The following is a 19,003-nucleotide window of genomic DNA, read 5'->3' on the forward strand; positions in this document are numbered from 1 at the left end:
TCACAACTTGTGCAACCTGTTAGCTTGTAGATGTAGCTATTTTCAGTATGTGACAACTGAGTATATAAATATGGCTATAGAGCTAGTGTAGAGTCAATTCTTAGGTATGGTATCACCAGTTGGTTTGGAAACCTAACTGTAAAATACAAATCTGAGATCCTTAGATTAGCCAAAATGTCAGGGAAGATCATGGGTATGTCTACACCTCCGATCACCCCTCAGGTCATCTTTGAGCAGGCCACCATTGGACAGGTTAAGACCCCTCCCATGTACTATACCCTGAGTATCGGCTAATGCCATGAGGTAGGAGGTATGAGGTCCATGCGTGCAAATTTAATAGGTACAAGCATTCCTTTGTCCCTCTGTCAATCACACTCCTTAACAGAGTCCTTGCAGAGGGCAGACAGGGTAGGGGTCGAAGGTTATGAAGTGATGTTCTTCCTCTTTTGCACTAGTTAGGGCGGGTTCTTGGGGTCCAAGAAACCTTGAACCTTGAACCTTATATGTTCGATTGTTCGTTTAACTGAATGGCACTCTTGGATTTGGAACACCATGAGACAGAGAGAGCTACGCACAGTAGTGACGCTGTTGCTCCTCTAAACCAGGGTTTCTAAGAGTGGGTGCCATGACGCAAGTCCAGCGGTGCCAATACTTTGATATTGTTTGGAATTCATCAATATCACTTCAGTTTAAAACACATAAACCGTCTAGACTTAATAAAACACACCTGAGTTGCATCCATCTGCACCAAATCTCTTCACCAATAAAAGCTCACAACGCGTCATGTGTTGTGCCGCGTTGTGAGCTTGTAGATCAGCTTTTTTGGTGAGTGTTCCCCCAGAATAGTGATGCTAGGGTGGTTAAACGTATTCAAGTTATTTTCAGTCTGTCCTATCATGGAAAGTTGTAAACTTATATTCTCTAAGTTTTCCTTAGGGGGAAAGATTTGCACATTTACATACCGTAATATGACATAAGATTCCAAAACTTAACAGTGTAATTCAGAGGTGCCATGGATGAAAAAGTTATTTTCCCTGAGTCAAAAAGGTTTGAGAACCAGTCTAGTCGAAACTATCGGGTTGAGAGTTGCTACGCGGAATGTCACGTTTAATACTGAGAATATGATAGAATTTTTTATTTTAACAAAACATCCTGCCTCTGTTTATCACTCTAGTAAAATGTATTTTACATCTTCAATTGCCTACAAACAATATAGCAACATACAGTTATATGTGCTAATTTTGTCTCAATTTGTTTTATACCCTTGTGGGCTGTTGCAGATTTACATTATATACAGTGTGGCCTTTGGTGTGCTAGCATTATGTAGGTTTTGGTTCGAAGACGTGTTATTTTTCTGTGAGAAATAAGTTGGGCAGAATAATGTTTCCCCTCCTGGCTGGGGGAGGTCCCTCTGTCTTAGCACAGTAAAGAAAGAGACAACAGTAAAGTGTCTACTGTACAAGCGTACGTGTTTGCACGTGGGTGATATTTTTGGAATTTTGGGAGGGAGAGATCACCTATAATGACAGCTTGAAAGCGGATAAACCCTCCGAATTGTGTAGTAGGGAGAGAGCTATGGAACAGGCCGGGGGGAGGAGATGTTTGTGAGAAATTGCACCGATCCATCGCACATTTGCCTTCCTTTGACAGTATAGATGTGATGACACGCGATGGCGAGATGTAGTGCAGCTTACAGAAGTAGGGAACGGACGGGGTGAGGCGTCTGCTTTTTGTCAGACAGGTCATCACCAGGCAAGTTCTCTGAAAGTTGCAGGCTATCTAACCTTACGCTTAACAGTAAAAATCCATAGTGTGTGTGTGTGTGTGTGTATGTGTGTGTGTATGTGTGCGTGTGCGGCCCATGTCTAACCAATGACTAGTCTAAACTAAGTATGCACCCCCATGTGCGTGCGTGTGTGCGAAACACTGGCGATTTGCCTTATCTTTGTGACCCACGTGAACTTATGTGACATGGATATATTGCCATGGACACCTTTTCTATGTCTCTCAAGCTTGACTGAGTTTTCTTTGAGCCTCGGTTCCAGAAGGCACTGAGGCAGAATCCTGACAATGATAAAGGATTTCACATTGCTCATACCTGACTTGTCAGTGACTTTCACATCGCAGAGAGAGAGAGAGAGAGAGAGATGGTGGTGGAGTATGGATGGCGGTGAAGCAGTGAGCAGACCAGTGTGAGATTCCCTACAGTGTTTGTTTGGATTTGATTTGAATTGAATTTTGGGCCTTGATTGGGAAGATTTTTTGACACGTTGTGATGCATTGGAAATGTAATAAACTCAACACTGCCGTAAAAATGTGTTGCCTTTCAAAATCGCCAGCCATAATTTAAGACATAAAACATACATTAAAACATACATTAATCCTTGACGCAAACAATTTAAAGACATGGTGCCAATAACAATCACGATCTTATGCTGAACATATTGTGTTCCTCCTGACCAGGCTTGGAATAGCTCTGGTGTGTTGTGTGTGCTTCCATGAGGAACCGGGCTGCCTCTGTTTAAACCGGGTATGCTGCCTTCTACCCTATGACAGTCATCTACAGTATGTCTGCTAATGTGACACTGCTGTCACTATAGCCTATGTCATGATCCACAAACTGCCTGCCTTGTTTGACCACATCAACCCTAGCATCCGAATTTAGGCCATACATGAAACATGAAAATGTAAAAAAAAATATCAATTAAGTTGAAATGTTTCATGAATAGCAGATATATAAAAGCTCGTAACGCAGAACGTTTCTGGACTGGAGCGGTTAAACAGTCATCTCGACTGAGAACACATACTTATTTCTGTACTAGAAATGGTCTGGAGCATCTCTTCTCAGATTCAATATTAGTTTTGGAGAGCACTTTGTCACAGCCATCCAATTACAGCGAGGCATGGAAAACACAAATGTCATTCCGATTTGCTCTGGTTTTATCGGAGCAGCTGATGTCTATGTGAAAGTGGGTAGTGGCTACACATAATACGCAAACTTAAAAAACTGGACTGCTAAGTTACAGGGACATCACACTGTCCCATGACCTGTTTGTCATTAAACTTGCACTGATTTGCTGTCATACCAGTTTGTCACCATTTGTTCCATTCTGTCTATCATCATTACTTTGGCTTCATTGATAGATACAGTAGACTAACAGGAAAATGGGGAGAGAAAGATGGGGAGTGACACGCAGCAAAGGTCATTGGGATCAGGATTCGAACAGCATTAGCAGTCTAGCATTAGCAGCCCGGGAGCAGTCTCTCCCGGGTTATGGGTTGTTTGGTCTTGAGATCCTGGCAAGGTTAACCCCCCCCCCACAGTGGCCACACACACACACACACACACATACGCACGCATGCATGTGTGTGCACACAGTACACACATTCATATTCATTTAGGTTCTCACGCTTCACAGTCAAGGTTAAATAGACAGTACACACACAGTGTCTCCTTGTCCTGTCCCCCTCTGAAAGCTCCCCGCTGTCGTCAGAGCTTTCTAAAATAAATCCAGTGTCGTGTCAGCTTCCCTCTGTCTGTCTCAACACCTGTCTGTTCTCATCCTCTTTACATAGTGCACCTATAGTCACTACACCTCTCCCTTTTTGTAATAAATGTCTCTTCCTTCCATGTCTGTCCCTATGGTAGACCTCATGTCTGTCCCTCATGTCTGTCCCTATGGTAGACCTCATGTCTTTATCTATGGTAGACCTCATGTCTGTCCCTATGGTAGACCTCATGTCTGTTCATGTGGTAGACCTCATGTCTGTATCTATGGTAGACCTCATGTCTGTCCCTATGGTAGACCTCATGTCTGTTCATGTGGTAGACCTCATGTCTGTATCTATGGTAGACCTCATATCTGTTCATGTGGTAGACCTCATATCTGTTCATGTGCAGGTAGACCTCATGTCTGTATCTATGGTAGACCTCATGTCTGTTCATGCAGTGGTAGACCTCATGTCTGTCCCTATGGTAGACCCAGGGGGGCAGTCAGACGGATATTTTGTGAAGCCACTAAGGAAATGAAAGTTCATATAATGGCCTGTTGTGGCGCTATCATTGGGCTCAAAAAAACCCATAGCCCCATAGAAGTCCATGTATTTGGGCCCAACTTCACCTAGACTGTATTACCTTAATAAACATGGTCATGAATACTTTTTCTTCTTTCTTTCTAATGTCATAATATTCTTTTTGGAAAATTATGGTCCCATTTATAAAAAAAAATGACCATAAAGTCGCGCATGTTCTGAGGGGCGTGGCTACCGTTACAGTCTATGAACGGGATCCCCCACCCACTCGAGTCAAAATAAAAACCAACGAAGAAGAAGGGGGGAAGTCCCGCCTCGTTGTCTAGGCCAGCCAATGGGCCAGTGGGAAAGATGGCGACTTCCATTGCAAGGACTTACAGGCTTCATTTTACATTCATGTTAGACCCGCGGAACGCTTTGTCCGTATTTTTTACAGTCTATGGGTAGACCTCATGTCTGTTCATGTGGTAGACCTCATGTCTGTCCCTATGGTAGACCTCACGTCTGCTCATGTGGTAGACCTCATATCTGTCCCTATGGTAGACCTCATGTCTGTCCCTATGGTAGACCTCACGTCTGCTCATGTGGTAGCTATAGACCTCATGTCTGCACGTTGCTGTGTTAAAACGTGTCTTAGTGGAAAAACTATTTAAGGCCCTATTTGTAAATAATTTGAGAAGCAGCTGGTAAGAAAAAAAAATATTTTCTTTTTTTTTCTTGCCCACAAGTGATAAATCCGGCCACATTGTTTAAACAATGGCTCACTGTCTTCAGCAGCGCTGTGTTTACTGAAGACGTTGTTGAGGTCTGCCCTCTCCTTGCCAAACGTCTCCACAGATCTCACTGGGTTTTTGTAATTGCTGAGATGACCCCATGCTGAGAATAAATTAGTCATTGATCTAACTGGGCTAGGTGTGTGTGTGTGTGTGTGTGTGTGTGTGTGTGTGTGTGTGTGTGTGTGTGTGTGTGTGTGTGTGTGTGTGTGTGTGTGTGTGTGTGTGTGTGTGTGTGTGTGTGTGTGTGTGTGTGTGTGTGTGTGTGTGTGTGTGTGTGTGTGCGCGCGGGCGAGCGCCCTGATTTGTAACCCAGAGATGTCCTACAACTTAAAGTCACAGGAAACTGTTACTATAACTTTGAGACTCTGAGAGTGTACAGTAATACTAATTAATCAGTTTTTCCCCTGGTGACCCATAATTCCAAAATTATTGTTCTAAAACATATTCAGGAAGCTCTGCCCTTGTGGGACTTAGCATGGATTTAATGTAAACACACAAACCCTAATGTCCCTATTCTGGGGGAGAACATTCAGCGAAAATAGCAGATCTATCAGCCTGTAGATTAGCTATTTAAAGAGATTTAAATAAGATATTTTGTGTGGAAGGAACAAATGAGTGGGTCTAGTCTTCCGGTCAGTGAAGTACTGTATAGTTTTAAGTGGTTAATTTTGAACTTAATTTCCAAACGCTCACCGTATGGAGGCTAATCTAGCAAATGGAAGATTGAATTATTCCAAAGATAATATAAACTGTACGCTTAAGCAACTTTGACTCATGACTTTAGTCAATATTGTTTTAATTCAGAGCAGATTACTGTGACTCTGAAATGGATGAGATGAGAGGTCATTTTATCTTAAAAATGCCATATGCTGTACAGTATATCCCCTGCCTTCTATTTTTTCTTTTTTATTGTAATCCAGACAGCTGGAAAAGAAAGAAAGTTTTCAAACTCTGTGCGACCTGGGCTGGGAGGACAGTGGGAGACTTATAACTGACTTCACATGAATTCTCTGTTCACACAACGATGTTGAGCAGATGAGAGTTCTGGAGGACCTTCAAAGAGCTTCCCGCCTCCTGTCCCAATGCTAACAAATTCTTTCTTTCTCGCCAATTGGGCCATGTCTGTGGATGACTCCCTTATTGTGGGTTTGGTCTCTTTTTGTCTCGCTCTACGTTTATATCTACTGTATGTTGTTCACCATACCTCCCCTGTGACTCCACCTGTCAGGCCCCTTTTCCACCGGTTGGTTCCCACCGGTTCAGTTCTTTTTGGTTCTTAGTCCATGAGCCAGAGCTCCAAAATTGGAAAGTTAATTATGAATTGAGTGGGCCAAAACCATACCTATATTAAATTGTTATCACCATGAAACTTCCCTTTTGGATTTTATCTTTACGGCATACCTACCCCGATATTTCACACATGTTTTATACTTTTGTGTTTGTTTAAAACCCATTTTGGGCGGGAACCCCTTTTGGTGTTACGACTGACATAGAAACATAGCTTTTTCAGAAAACTGTCAGGATGTAGAAGACATTTACAGAATCTGATCTCAGGTCAGAATGGGTTAAACTCTACATTGCATATTCCAGCGGCATAGTAATGAGGGAGGTGACGTTTGAGATCACTCCCGCTGGGGCTTTACTCATGAAAGGCCAGTGTCAAGAATGCATTCAGTCAGACAAAAGCATGGTTTCACATGGCTATATAGCTGTGTGTGAATACAAGGATAATCATATGGTTGAGGGTGTGTTGGATGTGTTCATGGATATCTGATCTATGTGTGGTTATGTGTATGTGTGTTCTGAGTTACAGTACATGTCAGGGAATGAGCTAAATGGTGTTGGTGGTGACGTCAGAGAACATGTGGTAATGAGTCACTTGCTTAACATATGGAAGGTGTTATGTTTAGCTCATTTGTATCTCTCACTCACACATAACACACACGTAGGGTACTGTATGTGCTTATAGCACAGAACAGGTGGAGAATAAGAGACCAGGGTAGCTATACTTGAACTAAGTGCTTATGAGTGGTGCCGTGTGTGGGTGTGGGTGTTATTTCATCCACAGTGGATGTGAACAGGTGAAGAAAATGGTTTATCTGTTATACTTGAAGAGAAAAGTGGCTTAAGTTGGAAAGAAACCTTTAATTGATACCACCTCTTTTACAACTTTTTTGTGCAGTCGAGGCAGGAACAAAACATGTAGCCTAAATACAGTACATTGAACAGGCTTCGTTAACCTCGGAGAAAGAGGGATTGGTGAGGGAGAAGTGTGTGTGTGTGTGTGTGTGTGTGTGTGTGTGTGTGTGTGTGTGTGTGTGTGTGTGTGTGTGTGTGTGTGTGTGTGTGTGTGTGTGTGTGTGCGTGTGCGTGCGCGTGCGCGTGCGCGTGTGTGTGTGTGTTGAATGAAGGACACAGAAGTAGTGCGAGATAGGATAATATGTTTTGCTTCACTCAGTCATTAGGCAAAGGGCCAAGCTATCCCATTCCTTGACAAAGGTCAGACCCATTCACCCATGCCCGTCTGGAAGATCACGGAGCGATAGCCCAACATTTGCCCGCTTATTTGTTGTGGAAAATATGCCTGGTATATCCTGTGTGTGTTAAGACTGCGGTTCCAAAGTTAAAATAATTTGTTTTCTGGAGCATTTGTGTAACTTCTGCTACCTTTTGTATACTGTATATACTGTCTTTTAATTTTCATTAGGTCTCCCATGCAATTTTGAGTAATGTTTCCGTGTAGAAACTGCTTATAAATGAAATATTCCAGTTGAATTCCAACCTATTCGGTATTATCATTGCTTATAGCTTTATTGAGTGATACTAACTAGGAGTTTGGTCATATGGGGGGTTTTGTCCAGTTTTGATCGTATCACGTACCTTATAGTATGTACTATAGAATGCTGTTCATACACCATACAGTACACTGTGGAATGGTATAGTACATTACAGTAGTTACAGTACACTGTGGAATGGTACAGTACATTACAGTAGTTACGGTAATACTGAATGCCATTCATACTGCTTACAGTATGTACTAGGGATGCACTGATATGAAAATGATTGGCCGATACCAATGTTTAAAATAACAATTTAGCCGATAGCCGATACTGATATCGATATATGTTTATTTTCATTTTTTTTGTACATGTACAGTACTATAGGATGTACTGTACTATAGGATGCTGTGTGCATACTACAGTACATTGTACTGTACTATAGGATGCTGTGTGCATACTACAGTACATTGTACTGTACTATAGGATGCTGTGTGCATACTACAGTACATTGTACTGTACTATAGGATGCTGTGTGCATACTACAGTACATTGTACTGTACTATAGGATGCTGTGTGCATACTACAGTACATTGTACTGTACTATAGGATGCTGTGTGCATACTACAGTACATTGTACTGTACTATAGGATGCTGTGTGCATACTACAGTACATTGTACTGTACTATAGGATGCTGTGTGCATACTACAGTACATTGTACTGTACTATAGGATGCTGTGTGCATACTACAGTACATGCAGAGTGCACTGTAGAATGCTGTTCATACTACTTACCGATGTGCTGTATCAAAATGACAAAGCACAGAAACTGTTATTGTAAGTACATTGTTTAAAAAAACAATTGTTCTAACTCAAGTAGTCCACACCACAACAATTACGTCAACATCAGTATGGATACTGACACAATTAACCTTATAGTTATAATCATGTTGGGTGTAGATGGGCCCCAGGGTGTAGATGGGCCCCAGCGGTGTTCTTATAGTTATAATCATGTTGGGTGTAGATGGGCCCCAGGGTGTAGATGGGCCCCAGCGGTGTTCTTATAGTTATAATCATGTTGGGTGTAGATGGGCCCCAGGGTGTAGATGGGCCCCAGCTGTGTTCTCTTATAGTTATAATCATGTTGGGTGTAGATGGGCCCCAGGGTGTAGATGGGCCCCAGCGGTGTTCTTATAGTTATAATCATGTTGGGTGTAGATGGGCCCCAGGGTGTAGATGGGCCCCAGGGTGTAGATGGGCCCCAGCGGTGTTCTCTTAGTTATAATCATGTTGGGTGTAGATGGGCCCCAGGGTGTAGATGGGCCCCAGGGTGTAGATGGGCCCCAGCGGTGTTCTCTTAGTTATAATCATGTTGGGTGTAGATGGGCCCCAGGGTGTAGATGGGCCCCAGCGGTGTTCTCTTATAGTTATAATCATGTTGGGTGTAGATGGGCCCCAGGGTGTAGATGGGCCCCAGCGGCGTTCTCTTTTCTCTTCTTTCTCGACACGGATAGATGGCAGCTGTGAATGTCCTGTAGAAACCCTGCTGGAGGGAGAAGACTGCACCGGTGTATAGTTTCACAAGTACTGTATACTGTGTGTGTGTGTGTGTGTGTGTGTGTGTGTGTGTGTGTGTGCACGTGTGTGCGTGTGTGTGTGCGTGCGTGCGTGCGTGCGTGCGTGCACCTCACGTGAGAGAGAAAGACTGGTTAGAGGGAAAGAGACCCCATCCATAATAGATGGTTGTGTGTGTGATATGGCCCTTGGGGGGAGAAAAGCCAGCATAATCACTTCTTCCGGTTAGAATCTCACAAAAGACAAACAAGACACTGCAATCAGTTACACACTCAGCAAAATGAGGTGCAAGACATTTACAATAGCCGGATCTTGAAGCTCACAGTTGAACTTGTGAGCTATAGTACTGTAGATCTGCTTTTTTTGCCGAATTACTACGGTCGGCGTGTTTGAGTATGGGGTCACGCATTGCAGTGAAAGTACAGCAAAGACTACAAAACATGCAGCTCCCCCCACTCCCCCCAGCTCCCCCCACTCCAATTATCCAGCCATGCTGGAGTTCTGTTAAGTTCATGGAGTACACAGTTACCCCCACCCATCCCCTATCCAGCCTTGGGTCGCACACGCACGCACGCACACGGTCACACAGTCACACACACACACACACACACACACACACACACACACACACACACACACACACACACACACACACACACACACACACATGCAGATTACTAAGGTGTCTCGTACCAGCTCAATCAAAGATGTGATAGGATTATTCCCTGCGGCTGTTCCCTTGGTGAGGAGGATGAGAAGGATGATGATGATGACGAAGGACACATCATCCCCAGTTCACCTCAAGTCAAATTCACCAAATTCAGTAATCAGTACACAATGCTCTCTCCTCTGCCCACCCAACCCCAAGGCCCCCACAGCCATCCCCTGCCCATCACCATAAACCAGGCGGGATTATGGGATTGTTTGATAAAGCCATGGTGAAGAGGCAGACATCCCCAGCGGAGGGTGTTTGTTAGTCAACACCTGGGGAGGATCACCTGGGTGACACTAAGGAGCTCACGGTGACATCACAAGGGCTGTTTGTTGACAGAGAGACAGAGAGGGCATTCCCAGTGGCCCATGCAGTGCTTCAGCATGGGTGTGCGGTGCGTTTGTGTGATCATGACAAACCCGGTGCCCTGTCCGTTCTGTCCATTGAGGTGGAATGTGACAAGACAAAGAGTATTGTACTATTGTTGGCTGTTGAGGTTTGTTGATTGTTTCAACGTGGATAACACATGGTAGTACGTGACTCGCTACATGACATTTATGTCATGACTATAGGATAAACATGATGTTACAGTCTTATAGCCTAAAGTCCAATATACGTAGACCAGACATTGTAGCCTTACACAGACACGCAGGTGCAGACTGGAAACAAAACATCGGAATTTACATTGCAGCAGCGCTCATATTTATTTCTATGAATAATTATAATAAAGCCAAACCAGCTGATCAGCCAGTGTATCATGTGATTTGTATTTAAGCAGCATGATTGTGGAACCAGATCTGTTTTGCAAGCCGCACACGTACTGCACATCGTTGCTGTCTGGCAGAAACCTCTTTTTAAACCCCATATTTGAACGTTTTAACTTTTTATGTTTTTCTGTAAATTACTTTATCACACTAGTGTTACACAAAGGTAGCAAAAATAGCTGATCTACAAGCTCCCAAATCATCTGTGGTCATCACATTGCATGATTGAATTTTGTATTATTATATTCTTGAATCTATAACCATTCCAGTATTATCAGTATTACGCTTGAGGGCGACAGCAGACTAGTGGGCGAGCGCTGGTGCTTTGGCATGGGGGGTCAGATCAACATATGGAATGAATTCTGTACTGGCCATATATTGAGTGTGTCTTGAGTGTACAGAGTTTGATGAGGTCAGATCAACATATGGAATGTCAGAATAGGTCAGCTCCATATATGGAGATCAGAGTGTGGCAGCGGGGGCAGTGTCTTGAGTGTACAGGGTTTGATGAGGGCCCAAGTAGGGCCAGGCCTTCATTTTCGGGCCTGTTGAGAACTCTAGTTTGCGCCGGCTGCCCTAATAACTTTGGGGCAGGAGTTTAAATAGACAGGTATCAGTCAAAAGGGAGACATCGAAGAGATAGGATGGGGAAGGACCAACATATGAAACGTCAGAACAGGTCAGCTCCATATGGTCAGCTCCATATACAGTATGGAGATGGATCTCCATCCCTGATGATGTCATGTGATGTCACGAGGCATGACCATGCCCGGGGGTGACTAACTAACTAAAACGACTGGGTTTCCGAGGCTACTAACTAACTAACTAACTAACTGACGGGAAATGTACGTTTTCATAGTAACTGCGACCTGCATGCGGTTACAATTATTAACTTATTATTGCGTTGCCGCCAGATGAAATCTCTGCCTACTGATAGGCAGATGTGAGGCCTTCTAAATCATAATGCAAGGTACTGGTAGTTGCTTGAATAGCAAAAATGCTCTCTAACAAACACGGGTCACTGCGTCAATATGAAGGCCCACCGTAAAGACGGTGGATTCGTCCTGCACTGCAGTTTCTTTGAACTATTATTAGTTTCAGCAACGGAAGCTCTGAGATTGTGCTCATTCTCTAGTTGAGCGAAACATATAGACTGTCTTGTGTGTCCAACTATGAATTAATAATGTTCCTGTTTTGAAGGGATAATGAGATCATGCAATATTCTGTATTCATGCATTCATTCCCACTTCTAATGTTTCTCTATAGCTGTGTTTATACTACAATCAGCAGAGCTTGCATCTGTTGACCTCGGACCTGTGATAGCCAGGGGTTGTAACATCAACATTTTTGAGGGAGATAAGTGTTTGGCGAACCTCGGTGTAAAAATCCTTCTTTCATAGCAGCTGTTGACCCAGCCCATGGATGTCTGTGTTGTGTCGTGTCCAGCTGTGCGGCAGCTGGACATGTGTCTCTTGGCTAGCAAAGCTGACCTCTCAGAAGCCTCACTACTTCTCTCTCTCTCTCTGTTCCTCTCTTGTAAGAAATATATATAAACTTGAGTTGTGAGATAGAATGCAATGAGGTTATATCTAGATGCTCACTCTCTGGTGTGGTTCTAATAGGAACTTCTAATAAAGCCTTTATTTTGTTTTTATTTTTTAGAACTTAGTTCAGTGTAACGCTGAAGATTTCTTTAAGACTGTTTACTATGAAATCTCATTTTGTTTTCTCCCTCCCTGTTGTCTGCTATCTCTCTTTCTCTCTGAATATAGTTTTGATGTGGACAATGGCACGTCATCGGGGCGCAGCCCGCTGGACCCCATGGCCAGCCCAGGATCCGGCCTCATCCTGCAGGCCAACTTTGTCCACAGCCAACGGAGAGAGTCCTTCCTCTACCGTTCTGACAGCGACTATGACCTCTCGCCCAAGTCCATGTCCCGAAATTCCTCCATAGCCAGTGACATGTGAGTGGATGACACAGTGCGCTTTAAAGTGACCTCCAGCCATAGTCCATATTTGCACGGCCGGCGGCCATCTTGCCATGAAGTTATTCAATGCAAAATGCCAACATGGCCACTGTGTGAATATGGTTTACTACTAGGTCCACTTCTTTTCCCCCTCTACACTTATCTGCACAGAAAATATCCGATCTACAAGCTCACAACATGTCACAACACAATCAGCTATTTTCGATGAGTGCCCCAGAATAGGGACTTTAGCGTTCATGTGGTTAATTCCATGCCGGATGAAGAATAGCACAGAGGTTGACTTTCTGCCAATGTCTGGCTTGTTGTCATTTTCAAGCTGAACTTCAGTTCGTCTTCTATCCTACTCAGTATTGTTTAGTCTCTCCTCAGCTCAGTATCAGTGTCCATTTTCAGTATTTCTGTGATTTTTACTAGTATTTTATTTCTCTCCCTTCTTCCTTGTTCTTGGTACTGATACCTGCCCGAGCAGCATCTACAGAAGCCACTTAATATTGATGTCAGTAAAAAAAATGTCAGGACCATTCAGGGCCTATTTCTATAATTATTCTAAGTGAGTGGATGATAGTGTGATGCACATGATCTCCTACAACCAGAACATTCAGCCATACATCTCACTGGCCTCTGTGGTCATAACTGGCAGACTGCATGACTGACAACTGATTGTGAGGTGTCACAGTGTGAGGGGACTCTAATTTTAGTTGTGTCCCTCAGCATAAACAAGGTCATACCCACAACATACCCACAACCACATGTCCATTTTTGGATTGAGTCAGGCTTCGGTCATTGCTCCATAGTCACTTTGGTCCATAAAACTCATAAAGACTGTGCAAGGTGTCATGTAGTCGGGCATGAGCCTTCTGAGATTCATAAATGTGTTGGGGTTTTTAAAGACTGATTCATACGAAGATCGTCCCGTGCCGAAAATGACCGATCTGCAAACTCACAATACAAAGTCTATTTTTGGCACATATTACAGCTTTAGTGTCACACTCACGTAAAAGAAGTCCAATACCGATGAAGACAAAAGGAGTGGGTATTTATCAGGGAAGGACGTCTGTATTCCATCGATAACACATTCCACATTTCCCATACTATGATGGCTATCCAGTTACCTGGAGGAAGTAGCATTATTGACTGAAAACAGAGCATCTCTTCGGTTTGAAGGAAAGACAAACAAGGAAAAGGATGAAGAAAATCCTGGAGTAATCTTACACTTCCTGTCTACTGATTTACAGTGTTAGACAAATGACCCTGCCGTGACCTCACCCGCTATGCACTTGCAACAATGATTTGTTACCACTTGCCCCATTTCCAGTTATGCCATATACCAGGGGTTTTCAACTGATTATGAACCAGTTATGCCATATACCAGGGATTTTCAACTGATTATGAACCAGGGACCACCACGCTGACTAATAATCAACCTGGGGACCACCACCCTGACTAAGAATCAACCACTGTTGAGTTGGGTGAGGGGATATTAAAATTAATATAAAATTAAATCAAGCCCTTAACAGTCAGTAATTTAACTGGCATATGCTAGTCGTCCGGAGCTATTCCTTTCCCATGGTTGCCCTTACTCTGTTCTCTTAACCTTGCATATTAAACTCATAGATAGCAGACACATGCGATTGCATGATTATATGGGCACATTTGACATTTCCTAATAGACTCAACCAGTCAATCCGGTTCACTTTCCCGTGAAATTCAAACTCCCTTTCTGTGGAAGTTCTTGACATCCGACTTCCCAGTAACTGACATTGATGTCATCATACATCACCAGGTCACTTAATGAACTAGTTCGTTTCCCAATTAGTGGTCGATAAAAAACATACTAAATGCATGGCCAGGGACCACATGCAATACCTTCACGGACCACCTGTTGAAAACCCATGCCATATACTGATACAGAAACGGCATGTTTCCAGTTTGATTATACAAATAAAATAGTGAATCAATAAACTAATAATGGCCCTATTTAAAAAATAGTGAAAATATATGGGTACGGTGGAGCAGTCAGAAGCGATCTCGCCTCACAGCTAGAAGCGGGTCCTGGGTTTGATTCCCGCTGGGGAAGCTGGGGGTGTGTTCTCTCCTCCGCGTCATCAGTCCCACCATACCCTAGGTGGGGTTGGCAAAAGGGCCTTTCTGTGTGGAGTTTACATGTTATCCCCGTGTCCCCTAGGGTAGGTACCTGAACTAAACTTGCAGTAATCCTTGTCTCTAAACTGCCTCCCCCTGGCTAGCCGGGACGCCTGATAGAGGGGAAAGGAACTGGTTGGAATAACATGTTCCTTCCACATGCTACGTCCAACCGGGGAAACTCCTCCCTGTCAGGTGATAAGAAGCAGCTTGGACTGGATGCATAGAAGGAAGCATGAGGTCAGTCCGTTGCTCTCCCCAGGTTGGCAGAGGGAGTGTAGCGCCCAGGATTACATTAGATGACACTGGGTGAAAGAAATGTGTAAAATCGTAAATTAAAAATAACAGATTTTGTTTTAATAACTGATATGAGCTCACAGGATGAGGCATTTGGGATGCGTTGTGAGCAATTTTTGTTATTAGATGGTTTGTATGTATATATTTATAGATAAAATATTTGGGGGAAAATTGGGATAAACATTTTACATTTAAAAAACATTTAGTAAAGGTTAGAAACAGGATTACTCGCAAGTTGCGACCAATAAAAGCAGATTAGGGTCACGACCCATTGTTTGGGAAACACTGACCTAAAGCACAAAACACAAATAGACATGAAAGGGATATTCAAAATTATTCCCAGTAGGAGATTCAGAGTAATAGACCCAAACAATTTCATGAGAATAAGCAAATTCATGATTGTGTGAAAGGGAATAATTCACTGGCAAAAGAATTCAAGGGAACGTGTCCCATAGGGATACAAAGGAACATTTCTCTGAAACGTATTATCTCATACTACGTCAGAGATGCACTGTCTGTAGGAAAAAAAATAACAGGACGAAAATGGATGGCTGGAATGTGATTGGCTGGTTGAGCAGAAAGCAGGGTGGGGGTGCAGAGTACTCAGAACAATGAGTTCAAATGCAAGTTAGAGGCAGCTTTACAGGAATGTAAGGGGAACTAGTAGGCATATTCTGTACTGAGACCTGTCCACTAATAAATACATTGACCACTTTAACCTACATAATAATGTATACCGTACATATGTCTGTTATTGTTGTTGTTGTTGTTGTAGTAGCTTTATTATCTGCTGTAAAATGAATTGCCCAGCTTGGGACATATAAATACACTTGAACTTGACCGTGACCTTGATCCCTGTTCTGCTGGAGAATATTTTCCAACAGTAACAGATCTACAAGCTCACAAGTTATATAGAGGGTATGTTATTAGTTTACTGAGTATATAGAGGGTATGTATTAGTTTACTGAGTATATAGAGGGTATGAGTATTAGTTTACTGAGTATATAGAGGGTATGAGTATTAGTTTACTGAGTATATAGAGGGTATGAGTATTAGTTTACTGAGTATATAGAGGGTATGTATTAGTTTACTGAGTATATAGAGGGTATGTATTAGTTTACTGAGTATATAGAGGGTATGTATTAGTTTACTGAGTATATAGAGGGTATGTATTAGTTTACTGAGTATATAGAGGGTATGTATTAGTTTACTGAGTATATAGAGGGTATGAGTGTTAGTTTACTGAGTATATAGAGGGTATGAGTATTAGTTTACTGAGTATATAGAGGGTATGTATTAGTTTACTGAGTATATAGAGGGTATGAGTATTAGTTTACTAAGTATATAGAGGGTATGTATTAGTTTACTGAGTATATAGAGGGTATGAGTATTAGTTTACTGAGTATATAGAGGGTATGTATTAGTTTACTGAGTATATAGAGGGTATGAGTATTAGTTTACTGAGTATATAGAGGGTATGAGTATTAGTTTACTGAGTATATAGAGGGTATGTATTCGTTTACTGAGTATATAGAGGGTATGAGTATTAGTTTACTGAGTATATAGAGGGTATGTATTAGTTTACTGAGTATATAGAGGGTATGAGTATTAGTTTACTGAGTATATAGAGGGTATGAGTATTAGTTTACTGAGTATATAGAGGGTATGTATTAGTTTACTGAGTATATAGAGGGTATGAGTATTAGTTTACTGAGTATATAGAGGGTATGAGTATTAGTTTACTGAGTATATAGAGGGTATGTATTCGTTTACTGAGTATATAGAGGGTATGAGTATTAGTTTACTGAGTATATAGAGGGTATGTATTAGTTTACTGAGTATATAGAGGGTATGAGTATTAGTTTACTGAGTATATAGAGGGTATGCATTTGACTTCATCATCAAATTATGCTGGAACTAAGTACTGAGTGGCACTACTTTCTGGCCTTGACAGCCCATACAACAGAAAAGTCCTATCTGATTGCATTAAACGATGTTACACAATGTTAAACTCACTTTGCCACTTGATTCGCCACACACTTTATGCATATGCACTTTACGAATATACCCTCTATAGAATAGATGGTTGAGCCCAGTCTGTTTTATTGAAACATATATTTTATAGCTTATGAATTTGGCTGTCAGTCAGGGCAATTGGGGCTCAGCTGGTTGCTGTTGTGTAGAGTAGACATGTCGCTGTCTGTCTAAGACACTCATCTTAATCTGACATGATGAGTCTTTTCGTGGTAAAATGGCAATAAAGGCCTAGGCTCTAGATCTAGTTTTTCTAGAGCTAACTTCTAACTCTCTGTCTGCCTCTCTCTCTCTTAGACATGGTGACGATATGATTGTAACGCCATTTGCACAGGTAAGGGTTTTGTGACAATTTGACATGTCGTCTTGATAACTGCATTACACTGGAGTGTTTGCCATTGTGTTTTATGGAAACCCAAATGACTTCATGTTAATCTCTGTCTTGTTCCCCCATCAGGTCCTTGCCAGTTTGAGAACTGTAAGGAACAACTTTGGCGCATTAACCAATATACAACAAGAGAGAGTATCCAAGTAAGTTTGTTTCATTATATGATTTTCTTTTTACAGGAATAAAAAGCTGTGGTTTTTATCATCAGATCATTTCAATGATCTGCAATTTGTGTATTACAATATGATCTCACCATCTATTTGAATTATACATTATGATGCGCTGCTACATCAATGGCCTATACTTCCATAATTTACATGCTGTACCATATTTTGGTGTGCTGACTGGCACTCTTTGCCCTCTGCTGTTCTTAGTTGGTACTACAACAGCAGCAGTCAGCTCTGTAAAGGTGGCAGCCATCCACCATGCGTCCATGCCTCCTTAAAGTTGAAATCAGAATGTATGTGATGAGGGAAGATTGATGGACAATGCTGCTACTACTTGAAGTGTGTTGACGAAGAGGTTATGAATAACAAGTTGAATAGTTTTGGACAGAGGATGCATCATTGTGTTTGTTTTTCCCCATACCAGGAGATCGCCCATGTGTAATCCACCTCCTATCACCAAGACCACCTTCACAGGTATGTAGGCAGCAGTCTACAATTATTATGATTATCCTTTGGGGGGAGCCAAAGTACAGTACATGAACATGACATGAAACACAATCAGAATGCAAATACAGCCAACATATTTAGCAAAGATATGATTCACTACATCAACCCTAGTGGTGCCCATGATAATTATACCATTCAGGAGAATAGTAGAGAGAACAGCAGCATTAAATCAGCAGATAAATTGCAATAATCTGAGAGTGGGTGTGTCTCCTATTGTGGTGGTGTGCTGTGTTGCATGACCGTGGGAAACTTGACTCTGCTGAAAGGCTTGTTAAATGACTGGATAACAGTATGTCATTTATATCAGTGCAGGAAGGGCCATCGTCGACGTTCTTGTGAGGTTTGGCTGTCTGTATCTCTGTACATAAGTCTGTATGCGTCGGTCAGTCAAAGTGAGTTGGCGCGTCAGTCCATCAGTCAGCGGGTCAGTCTGTCAGCGTCTTGCGTTCAAGCTTCCCTGACAAAAACAAACGGATATCTCGCAACCAGTTGTGTGTATGCTACGCAAGTGACAGCTCACAAGTGTTTCAGACATTCCACGCTGTTGCCATCCTGTTATTATCTGGGTGTGGATTGAGTGAAAAGTGAATATCTCTCACAGAGAGAGAGGGAGAGAGAGAGAGAGAGGGAGAGAGAGAGAGAGAGAGAGAGGCTGCCTGTTACATAGCCGTCCAAGACAGATAACCTGACGTACAGAGAATGGATGACATTACACAATATAGAACATACGGTGCGCACTGCACAGCCACTGTGGCCCCAGCCATCACCTGGCAGCAGTCATGACTCATGAGTCACAGCCACAGGGATGAGTGAGTGCACTGAACAGTCATAATGCAGAGCCTCA

The 19,003-nt window shown here is 42.5% G+C and overlaps 1 protein-coding gene across 4 annotated transcripts in view; it reads left to right on the forward strand.

Moving 5' to 3' along the window:
* pde4d (phosphodiesterase 4D, cAMP-specific) overlaps nt 1-19,003 on the forward strand; it is a gene marked incomplete at its 5' end in the record, with an annotated part of 203,430 nt that overhangs the window by 157,317 nt on the left and 27,110 nt on the right. For all 4 annotated transcript variants that reach the window (XM_080765029.1, XM_080765032.1, XM_080765030.1 and 1 more), the window contains 4 exons: nt 12,409-12,600; nt 17,395-17,431; nt 17,555-17,628; nt 18,077-18,126. In XM_080765029.1, coding sequence (XP_080621155.1) covers nt 12,409-12,600; nt 17,395-17,431; nt 17,555-17,628; nt 18,077-18,126 — 353 coding nt within the window. The remainder of the gene's footprint in view (nt 1-12,408; nt 12,601-17,394; nt 17,432-17,554; nt 17,629-18,076; nt 18,127-19,003) is intronic.

Source organism: Protomyctophum bolini (genome assembly GCF_963924005.1).
Source record: "Protomyctophum bolini genome assembly, chromosome: 6".
NCBI lineage: Eukaryota > Metazoa > Chordata > Actinopteri > Myctophiformes > Myctophidae > Protomyctophum > Protomyctophum bolini.